The sequence below is a fragment of the Stegastes partitus genome, unplaced genomic scaffold (genome assembly GCF_000690725.1).
Source record: "Stegastes partitus isolate 25-593 unplaced genomic scaffold, Stegastes_partitus-1.0.2 Scaffold1194, whole genome shotgun sequence".
NCBI lineage: Eukaryota > Metazoa > Chordata > Actinopteri > Pomacentridae > Stegastes > Stegastes partitus.
In genome coordinates this window covers 171,091-181,782 of record NW_007578925.1, presented here as the reverse complement: position 1 = coordinate 181,782, position 10,692 = coordinate 171,091, and the positions used below count along the sequence as shown (strand labels likewise).

General features: G+C 39.6%; 2 protein-coding genes across 3 annotated transcripts; one reads left to right on the top strand and one right to left on the bottom strand.

Annotated features, from left to right (window-relative positions):
- The first annotated feature begins 589 nt into the window (after window positions 1-589).
- Window positions 590-3,230, top strand: LOC103368701 (adenine phosphoribosyltransferase 1). Its single transcript, XM_008297148.1, has 5 exons — window positions 590-780; window positions 959-1,052; window positions 1,282-1,428; window positions 2,662-2,757; window positions 2,843-3,230. Exons 1-5 carry the CDS (start codon window positions 658-660, stop codon window positions 2,983-2,985), a joined length of 603 nt encoding a protein of 200 aa, XP_008295370.1. The 5' UTR covers window positions 590-657; the 3' UTR covers window positions 2,986-3,230.
- rab34a (RAB34, member RAS oncogene family a) lies at window positions 3,141-9,974 on the bottom strand. 2 transcript variants are annotated; one of them, XM_008297149.1, is made up of 11 exons: window positions 9,772-9,974; window positions 8,161-8,256; window positions 7,984-8,075; window positions 7,831-7,899; window positions 6,295-6,396; window positions 6,146-6,210; window positions 5,961-6,012; window positions 5,802-5,883; window positions 4,535-4,625; window positions 4,146-4,253; window positions 3,141-4,065 (listed from the first exon to the last, which is right to left on the bottom strand). In XM_008297149.1, exons 2-11 carry the CDS (start codon window positions 8,233-8,235, stop codon window positions 3,998-4,000), a joined length of 804 nt encoding a protein of 267 aa, XP_008295371.1. In that variant the 5' UTR covers window positions 8,236-8,256; window positions 9,772-9,974; the 3' UTR covers window positions 3,141-3,997. The 2 variants fall into 2 exon arrangements, with proteins under 2 accessions (XP_008295371.1, XP_008295372.1); XM_008297150.1 differs by having other exon boundaries at window positions 7,831-7,896.
- Between the last annotated feature and the right edge of the window lie 718 nt (window positions 9,975-10,692).

Here is a 10,692-nt window from a genome sequence, read left to right as displayed (position 1 = left end):
TTGTTGTCAGTAGTTTATTAGATTTAATGTAGCCACGGTATAAAAAGCAACATTAAGAAAGCTGGAACTTCAACAAGTAAAGTCGTCTTTCACATATTATGTCTGTTTTATCTTTAAAATGAAAATAACTGCATTCCTTTCAATAGATCTGCTGTTTGACCTGTACTATCATGCAGCAATAATGTCTGTGACAGTCTCCTCCTGAAGGTTCAGTCTCTGCATGCTATTTCTTTATACTTTGTTGAAGTTCATTTTAAGAGTGTTGCTGCAATACATCAAATGAGTTAAAGCACTTTGTCCTGCCTTGCAAAATATACGGAAGTGATGTTAAGTGTGCAGCATTTAAATGAGCTAAAAGTTGGGTTTTTTTGGCCCCAAACCTATAAACACAAACATAAAGCATGTAGGTGCTGGATGCAACAAAACAGCAATTTTCTTGGTACCAAATGTATTATCTAAGCAGTAGCTCGATGAGGCTGATACTTGATTTTGAATGAGGAATCCTGCAACAAGTGCAGGGAGAATGTGCAGTTAGGTTCAGGGTTATTAACAGCCCCCTCCCACCCACCATTCAACCCGCTGGAACCTGAGAGGGGCGATTCTCTCATTCACAGCCCAGCTCGCCCCTCGACAGCACAGACAAGTGTTGTTCTTCAAATGGACGTATCGACCCTTCCTGAAGACAGGCGTAAAGGATGGTACCTTTCTCTGATGGCCCCCAACATAAAAGGACCAGCTTTCGCCTGGTTGGACCCGTCCAGGCTCTACTGCAGCTCCCAGGTTTGATGAGAGGCAAAGGAATGATTTCCAGCAGGCTCTTGATACTGTTTCTGCTGTCTTCCTTCTCACTGAACAGTATAAACCTGATTGATAACTGCACACTTTTACATGTGGTGTGTTTTGTTGTCATGTACACACTTTGCGTTTTGTGCATTCACCCTGTTGGCACTCGATCCAGGCTCTTGCAGACTGCGTCAAAGACCTCCTCGGTCCGTTTCACAGTGACACCATTGACCTGGTTGCTGGGATAGATGCAATGGGATTCATTCTTGGTAAGAAAACAAACCAGTTCATCTTGAGAGGGAAAATAAACCCAGAGCTGAGAGCTTTCACACTTTTAACTCATTTATTTTCAGAGGTTGTTTCAATGCCTGTACGTGGGTCAGGAAACCTGATCCCTCAGGCAAAGATACTAAATTTAGATATTTTGACCCCCCTGATGTGCTCTCACACGTGGCATGACAATGTTTTCACGTGAATTTTTTGGATTGTGTTTTTCAGGCGCGTCCGTTGCCACCATGCTTGGAAAAGGTTTCCTGGCTATTCGCAAAGCGGGTCACCTGTGTGTCGCGACCCAAACCCAAAACTACACCGACTACACGGGCCGAGATAAGACGATGGAAGTAAGACTGGATGTACTAAAACCAGGTCAATCTTCTTCTTTTTTTTTTTTTTTTTTAATTTTAACCAAGTTATATAAGTTCTTTGCGAGGAAGAATGTTTAGACAGCTGTGGGTCGTCAGGCTCAAAAGACAAAGAAAATTGCATTTGATTTCCAGACGGACTTTACTTGTAGTTTTTGAAAATATTGAGGCTTTTAATTGGATCATTTCCATTGAAATAAAATACATCAAAACTCTGAACTCAAACTCTGTAGTCTGAGTTTAATCAGCTGAAAAAGTTTGAATCTATATAAAAATGTAAATATTGTGTTGGTATAATGTAATATAATATTATAGTATATATATTATTAATGAACTTTATGCCAAAGAGATCCAACCCTGAACAAAGTACAAATTTCCTCAACTTCATGTCCATTTCTGGTTGTAACACAGCGCCACCTGGTGTCTGTTGAAGCAAATTACATCCGAGACAAACCAAAACGGCAACAAGTGCAAGCTACCTGCGGGTTTCATAAAAACCATCCATCCATCCATTATCTATACACCGCTTAATCCTCACTAGGGTCGCGGGGGGCTGGAGTCTATCCCAGCTGACTTAGGGCGAAGGGAGGGGACACCCTGGACAGGTCACCAGTTTTATTAAAACCTGTTTTTAAAAATTAAGTGCAATGCAGTATTTATAAAGTGCCAATTTGCAACATAAGCAACTTTGCATAGTAAAGTCAAGACCTTAAAGTATTATATTATATTATATTATATTGTAACCTCCGGCAGAACCAGGCTCAGGGAGGGCAGACCAGTGTGTGTGAGGGTTAAGAAGAGAGACCAAAGGGTAGCAGGTAGAATCCAATAATGCATAAGACAACAGTAAACCAAGGACCACACATAAGGACAACAACTATTTCATCTTGTTTGCTAGTTTCTCTCCAGCAGCTACATGCACACAGATGCATGATTTTGCAGGTTGTAGTGGACCTGGATGAAGATCCCTAATGCAGCTCGCAAAGTGTCTGCTCCAGATGGCTAATTTCTGTGTTTCCTTTTAGTCAGACTTGACAACCAACATTGAAAATACTTAATGTAAAATATCATCAACACTGTTTTGTGTGACTCCTTGTAACTGTACAACAGAGACAGAGAGCACAAAGTTTAAAATTCTGTTCATTTTTTTTTCATCTGCTTTTGTGAAATAATGTGAACACAAATGAATAAAAGACTGTACTGGATGTCAGTAGTCAACACGTGTGTCCTGCTGCAGGTATGCATGTGTTGCTAGTGGACCAGTGGGTAGAAACTGGAGGCACCATGAAAGCTGCCATCCAGCTGGTGGAGCAGCTGGGAGCCACAGTCGTAGGTCAGTAAACACGGCAACACTATTAGAACGTAACTGTGACGAAGCAGAGCATTTCAGTGGGAATCTGTCGCTGTGTTCGCTGCAGGTGTGGCAGCTGTGGCCATCGAGAACACCGAAGGAGGAAGGTGGATTAAAGACAATTACAAATTCTCTCACTGCATCCCGGAAGAGCTGCAGAGCCAAGTCGATGGGAAATATCTCGACTCCTTCAAAATCTTTAACAACTGAACAAGTAACCATGGTTCCTTAAAGTTCAGTGAAGAAGAGAAATAGTGACGTTTTATAAAACTTAAGATGATGCCTTGTTTTCTAGAATTACAGTTAAATCATTGTTTAACTAACCTTTTAATCTTTAATATGGTTGTAATAATTGAAACACGTGATTTATGATGATTTATTTTCTTTTTTTTAATATCTTTGTAAAATGTACCATTAGAAAAATTTTAAACACAATAAAAGCTAAATGCACACTACTTCAGTTTTGATATGAAAATGATCAATTTCAGTCATTGATTTGATTGAAAACATCAACTAAAAAGAAACCTATAAAGCATCTATATTACAAATGGGGTTCAGGAACCCCACATGGGTCAAAAGATGAATCTGAAAGACAGAGAGATGATGAACAAGACAGAAAATCCTGAAAAAAAAACAAAAAAAAAACATCTTACAGTAATTTTTCCAAAATTCTCTCCTCATCTTTAAGTGCTCCCAAATATCTCTGCTTACAGCTTGTAGATAATTAGCGGTTAACTGTAAATACTGCTTCAAATGAAGACGACAAAAAATGTTGGACTTCTGACATACAATAGTAAGAGAAAAGCAAAGTACCAAGTAAAACAGTCATTTAACACAAACTGTATATTAATATAAGGAAAAAAATCTTGATTGTAAAACAAATTACAGCAGCAGAACTGAAGATTTAATTCAAGCCCCCAAAGTAAAGTAAGAATCTGCAGTCATTCTTTGGCTCCTCGCCAGCACCAGTCATTCAGTGTGTAATTCCTGCGTCGTTCTTTAACTCCAGACAAGTTAAACTGAGCAACGCCACAAGAATCTGTACACATCCCACGGAGGAAAAGTGTTTCTAGGCCAGGAAAAACTGAATTTAAAAGATGTGCCCTCCCTCCTCTTGCTCCTCCGACCACAGAAATCCTTCCCTCTGGGCTGGACAGCAGCCACGGCCATTTTCCGCTGAGAAAAATCCTCATTTTGAGTCCGTAAACTGCTGCTACCATCCTTACTGACAGCAGCTGGGCTGTTTCTTCTTAGACGCCGCGTACACGTTGTTTGAATTGCTGTTAATTCCTGAAAGACAACCACATCTACCCGTTAAACTCCTCAACAAATACGACTGTTCACATGTGAGAGGCAGTTCGGACACTCACTGACGACGTCTCCGATTTGCCTCGATCCACTTTTCTCCAACTCAGCGAGAACGTTGGTCTCAAACGCCAACGAAGCCACTCGAAAGAAGAACTCTTTCACGTTTTCACCTACAGGAGATACAGAACTTGTGTTTTAAGACACCAGTCACCCTTCATCTGTGATTCATAGATTGAAATGTTAATGGATCAGTCATTTTTACAAACATCAAGAGTGTACATGGTATTTCTCCAGATTACAGAAGTACATGTACACCACATTCTGCGAGTTCTAAAGTGTGACTGTCCGGCTGTGTGGAGGCTCTTTTTATTTATCACTCTGCTATTTTCATAAGAACCATTTAGTGTAATGTCTGTTTGTAATTTCACTGCATTTAAATCCAAACACTCACCTGTCAGCGATGAAACGGCCCAGTACTCTGCATGGATCTCTTTTGCTATTTTGAGGGCATCTTGTTCAATCTGGGAATACTGAGCAGGAGACTGAAAGACACGCCAGAAATTACAATCAAACATTAACGTGAAACATACTGAGGCTTAAACTCATGACTATTTTCATTACTGACTAATAGGACGAATATTTTCTTGCTTAACTGATAAACTGTTTGGTCATTAAAATCATAAAGATGGGAACTGAAGTGATCCAGAAGTCCAGCCTTGAAACTGCACATTTTATCCAACCAGCAACCCAAGACCCCAACAGAATCAATTATGTTTCACATTAGGTGAAGGAAAAACAGCAGATCTTCACTGTTTAGGAGGTGAAAGTTGGGGATTTGAGTTATTTTTGCTTGAAACATAACATCCAGCAGTATATGTTTTGTTTGTTGAGCAGCACAGAAACTAGGAAGACAAAATACTAATCCTCATCCCTGCAAGAGATCAGATGTGTACAAGAGAAATTAATTTTCTATATTAATTAATAGTTAGAAAAAAGGGCCAAAACAGATGCAGCAGAACCAGAAATCTCTTTTTTACATTCCATGTGTTTCTCTTCCTGAACTACATTACCCACAATTCAACCTGCACATTAAACACCTATAGTTTGGTTGGAGACTGATAAGCAGAACATAAATTACATCACAGTAACGAGGAATTTAAGTGGACTATAGCATCTGAAGCTGCAAAAATTAAGTCAATGATAAATTTGACTCTCAGTTTTAAGCACAAGAGTTAAACAAGTATCAGTTTAAGCTTCTCTAAACTAATTACTGGCTGCTTTTCTCTGTTTTAGATCACTGTAAACTGCAGATCCTTTACTGTCTTCGGGTCAGACTTAACAAGATGATGCAGCAAACACATTAGAACTAGAAAAAATCCATAACTATTCATTGTTGTCGCAGTAAAAATGAAAAGAGAAACATTTAAAGTAATTACTGACAACTTAAAATCAAAATGCAGCCCCAGTAACCACACTAGATTAAGTGCTGCAGCCTAAATATGGTTAGTAATGTCTGAAAAATGCCCCCATCTCCGTCACTTCCACCTCGATCATGAAAACTTTGGGGTTCAGTGAAGGAGGAGAAACATTCCTGAGGTTTGAGCCAGGACACAAGCGCTTTGTGCCGCTGGCATCGATCCAAACGGCTCACATCTGACTCCAGTAAAGACAACAGAAACGTCCGCAGGCATGTCCACTGTAAACAGTAAGAGACGTACACTCAGGTCTTTCTTTGTGCCCACCAGGAACAGCTGAACGCTGGTGGGGTCGTTCTCCTTCAAGGCGTCTTCGAGCCACTGCCTGCAGAAAGAAAAAGACGGCGTTAAATCCACCGGCTGGGACAAAAAAAACAACCATCCTATAATAAATGATCTTACCTTGTATGGCCCAAAGAGGCAACATCGTTTACATCAAACACGATAATCACGACTGGAAGAAAAGAAAATGTTGTTTTAGTGTGTGAGCAGCTGGACGCAGATTCTTGCTGCTGCTTTTCTTCCCCCTCCTGTGACATTTTGTGCCTTGTTAAACAGGTCGTAAATGGATGGAAAACACAACTCACCCTGGGCTCCTCTGTAGTACGTCGATGCAATACACTTGAACCTCTCTTGGCCTGCAGTGTCCCACCTGCAACGTGGAGAGAGATAAAGCAGTGAGCAACGCCATAGCAGGCGGACTTCATATGTATGAAAACGTCCAGATTAGACTCACAGCTGCAGGCTGAAGGGAACACCCAGCACCTCGAAGCGCTCCATCTCAAAGTCGACGCCGATTGTTGCTTTGTAGTTCTTATCGAAAGCATCCTTGCAAAATCTGAAACGACAAAAGACTGTGAGAGTTGTGTAGTAATCCCCTCGATGAAGGGCTCTGTTAGTAAAGGTTGGACTACAGGAGATCTGAATCTGATGACATGGTGTCAGATCAGAGATTATGAAGCCATTAATTCTTACCAAGACACATGACAGACCACAGGTTAGTCACCGACCAATCACAGCTTTCTGCTCTTCACAATCTGTGTGATACTGTTTGTAAATGTGGCAGCAATGCTCCGCTGATAATGCTCATGAAGGTTAACGTTTAGCTTAACAAAGTGATAGCTGGCTGCCGTTGTTAACGTTCAGCCTGTCAAAATATAAGCACTTTCTTTGCTTTCATAATTTCTTTTATACTAAAATACATTCATTTGATTGATTTCTTTGACTGAAGTGGCAAATCTGCTGTTAAGAACTGTAGGATTTCAGTGACACTGACACCAACTAGCAAAATTCTGGTGTTGTGGCACCTCTAATCCAGACGACTATTTTTGTGTCGATTATGATGCAGTTTGAACTCGATATCATGAACCTGAAAAGCTGCCTAATGTGTGGATCCAGCAGTTTTTAAAGTGTCAGACAGTATTTTAGCAAGTAGTTTATTATCACTAATTATAATTGTTATAAAGCATAACAAGTAGGGATGCACGATATATCGGCGACCACAACGGTATCGGCCGATGTTGGTGTTTTTTCCGATATATTGGTATTGGTCCAATGAACAGATTTAGCCGATGTGAACATTAACGCCTTCGTCTCTACAGCTGACATTGCTGCTATTTCACAGATGTTTTTACTTAAATGGTCCTGGACTTGAACGTTAAATATGTTAAAATATGTTTTACTTTTGTTCCGTAATAAAGAAGTCTGTGTGGTCTAATGTGGTATGGGCTTCTTTTGAATAGTTGTCACGTTCTCACAGTACTTACTCATGTTTTGGTGTGAACAAAAACTGAATATCGACATCGGCAATATCGGTTATATCAGAAATCTTAATATCAGATATCGGCATCGGCCAGAAATGTTAACATCGTGCATCACTAATAACAAGGATGTCATCTCTGGGAAAAGATGTTGCTTTTTAAAATGTTTTAAAAACTACTTTTAAAGCTTTTAGCATCATAAATGCATTCAACCAATGACCTGTATACTGTCATAGATGAGGAAATTTGAAGTCAGAACCGAAACCTTCTGCACAGTTAGATGTTTGTTTTCACTTTTTATATTTATGGACTTTATCTACAGAGAGATTGAACTGTTTATTACTGTGTTTTTTATACTATTATGTACTTTAATCCAAATCTGGATCCAGATGCAGATTCACCATGAGCAATAACATAACAGATGTAAAGGATTGAAGGAGATTCCTGCTCCCTGAGTTATTTATTTCCTCCTCGCCCTGCGTTCACACATTCACCCACTGTGTTGAGTTTACCTATTAATGAGGCAGGTTTTCCCCACCGCTAGATCCCCCACCACGATGACCTTCGAGATTTTAAACCTGCTGAGAATGAAAAGAGGAAGCAACAAGTGAGTAAGAGCGGTATGAACCCGAGCACATGCAGCCACCTCAGGTTAGTGTACTCGCCCCACAGTGCCGGTCCGCTGCTCCTGACAGGCCGTCTTCACTTTGTTGTTGAAATCGTCTTTAGTGTGAAGAGCTGCCTCTTTCCTGAAAGACTGGAGAGAGGAAGTGGGTTTTTAAAGGCTGTGAAATGTTTTTTTTTTAAAAAGACAAGCAGGTGACAGCGGTGGCCGGTGATACCTGAGGGAGCTGAGCGATGATTCGGTCCCTTCGAACAGGAGGAAGAACGCTCATGGCTGAGATTCTGACGGACATGAAGCCTCGAGGGGAAACGATCTGTGGGCAAAGATGAAGAGCAGAGAAACAAAACATTGAATTTCCCTTCTGGGATGAATAAAGTATTTTTCATTCATTCATTCATTCAGAGTCAACAATCTGCCTGTTAATGCTGTTGTTTCGTGATCTCTAGAGTTCAGAGCCTTTTTACAGGTTTTACAGTCCAACCATCAAACTTCACAAAGATAACGAATGAAACTTAAATAGAAATCCAACGTTGTGATAGAAATGAACATTTTCTGTTCGTCAGTTCATTAATTAGTGACTGTTTTGACACTTAATTATCTGTAAACTGAACATCTGAGTTTTGAATTAAACTTTCTTATCAAACGATCTGTGGGTTATTTTTTTACTAGTTATCAAAAAATTGCCATCGTGATTTTACTTCAAATGTTGTTTTATTTTACTAACAGTTCAAAACCTACAAGATATCAAGTTTATAAGCATATAAGAAGCGGCAAATCCTCCAGTTTCTCAGTTAAGGTCTAATACAATAGTGAAGTGATTGATCTCAATAAAACATTCAAAGATGTCAGCCGGGCTTTGGGAAATAGTGACCTGCATTTTCTGGTTTTCTTATTTACAAATGTACGATTGATTAATATGAAGTAAAACAGTTGTGCACTTAATTAAACATGAAAATAATGAATTAGCTGGCAATGCTTTGGTCCTTTTTGTTATGTTTACATATATAATGCATTATTATATAATTATATAATGTATAATTGTATTCAAACATAAAAAATGTTAATAGCATGATTGACTATCATATTATTTACACTCTTTTAAGTAAAATGACCAAAAAATGACCAGTTTAAATCCTCAAATGTGAATATTTGTTAACATATCTTTGAGTTTTAGCTTTTTGGAGGAAAAATAAACCAGGAAATGTGAAGATGCCACCTTGGATTGTGGGAAACAAGATCATGTTTCACTGTTTTCACAGATTGAGATGATTTTGCTGCTGCTGTCTAAACTTCTTGTGAGAGAATAACATCAAACTGACATCTATGTTTGCATAGAACCATTTTTCAGAGCTGAACTCATCCAGACATTGAGTATTTGGACTAAATGAGCTCACTTTCCCTTCCTGTTACATCACTGTTTCAGGTTTGATGGTGCCAGCCCACCAGAACATAGACGGTACCCATTAGTCTGCCTCCTGTCAGTCACAGCTTCCTACAAATAGACGGAGCCCGGCAGAGACCCAACACCGCTGTAATGAGACATAAAGTTTGTTCTCCTGTAATTAGTCGGAGCCAGACAACTGTAATCAGCTCTGACCCACTGACTGCGCGGATCTCATTTAATCCTATTGTTCATCAAAGCGCCGAAAACAAGAAAAAGAACAAGTAGCAGATTTAGTTTGGCACGACAGAAAACTGAAACCCAGAACGAGCTTAGATTCAACACCAAACCCGCATCAACAGAAGCGCTAAAGTCACTTCAGAAAGAGAAACCGCGGAGTTACACAAAGTAAAGTTAAACCGCAGCGTGTCTGATGTGTGGGGATACCTCAGCGGCTCACGGAGCTCCGGCCACGTCTCTCCTCTCTGCTGCCGTTTTATTCTTCCGACAAAAAACACGCTTCTTACTGTAAATGAAAGCGGCTCGGATCCATGTGAGAAACTGAGAGAAGCGCTGAGGTCTGTGGAGCTGGAGTCGATCCGCGGAAGTTGAGGGGAGCAGACTGCAGCTGCTGACTCAGTCCCCTGAAATGATCCTCCGTCCTCCCACAGACCGACCGGGTGTCGGTCCCTGCTGGAGGACCGGAGCAATGAGCAGGAATAACGGAGGAAAGCGGGGAAACACGAGGAACAACGGCTGTCCTGCAACTTTGTTATTAGCATCCTACCTCGTGAGTCACTTTAACCCACACAAACCTTACACTTGCATACATTAACTTTAGCTGCAACGTAACCGTTAGCTAGCAAATGCAGTTTTGAAAAAAAAAATGTTTTTGAAGCGGTTTAATTTTTGCCAATTACTTTTGAACCTATATACCTGGTACAAGTCACTGTTAGAGCGATTATAACTGTGTTATATTTAAATTTCAGACAAAAATAACACAGAAAAACCAAAAACTTAGCCTATATTATCAAGCTAGCTAGCTAGTGCTACAGCTAGCTAATATAGCATAACATTGTTAGCTTAACATAAAGTTTATATATAAAGTATATATATGGCTTTTTTACTTCCACATAATAGTCCAGGGTTTTTGTTTTATTTTGTTTTTTTGTTTTTTTTGTTCTTATGTGATTGTGTGTCATTAAATGATGATTATAATTTATCAGAAATCTTAACAGTTTAGAAAATCAGTGATGAGGGTTTCTTACTCCATATTAAGGGGGTGTTTTCCCTCAAAAGTTTTACTTACAAAGTAAAACACAAAGTTTAAACCAAAAACATATAATGTTTGTGTGATTCAAACTAACT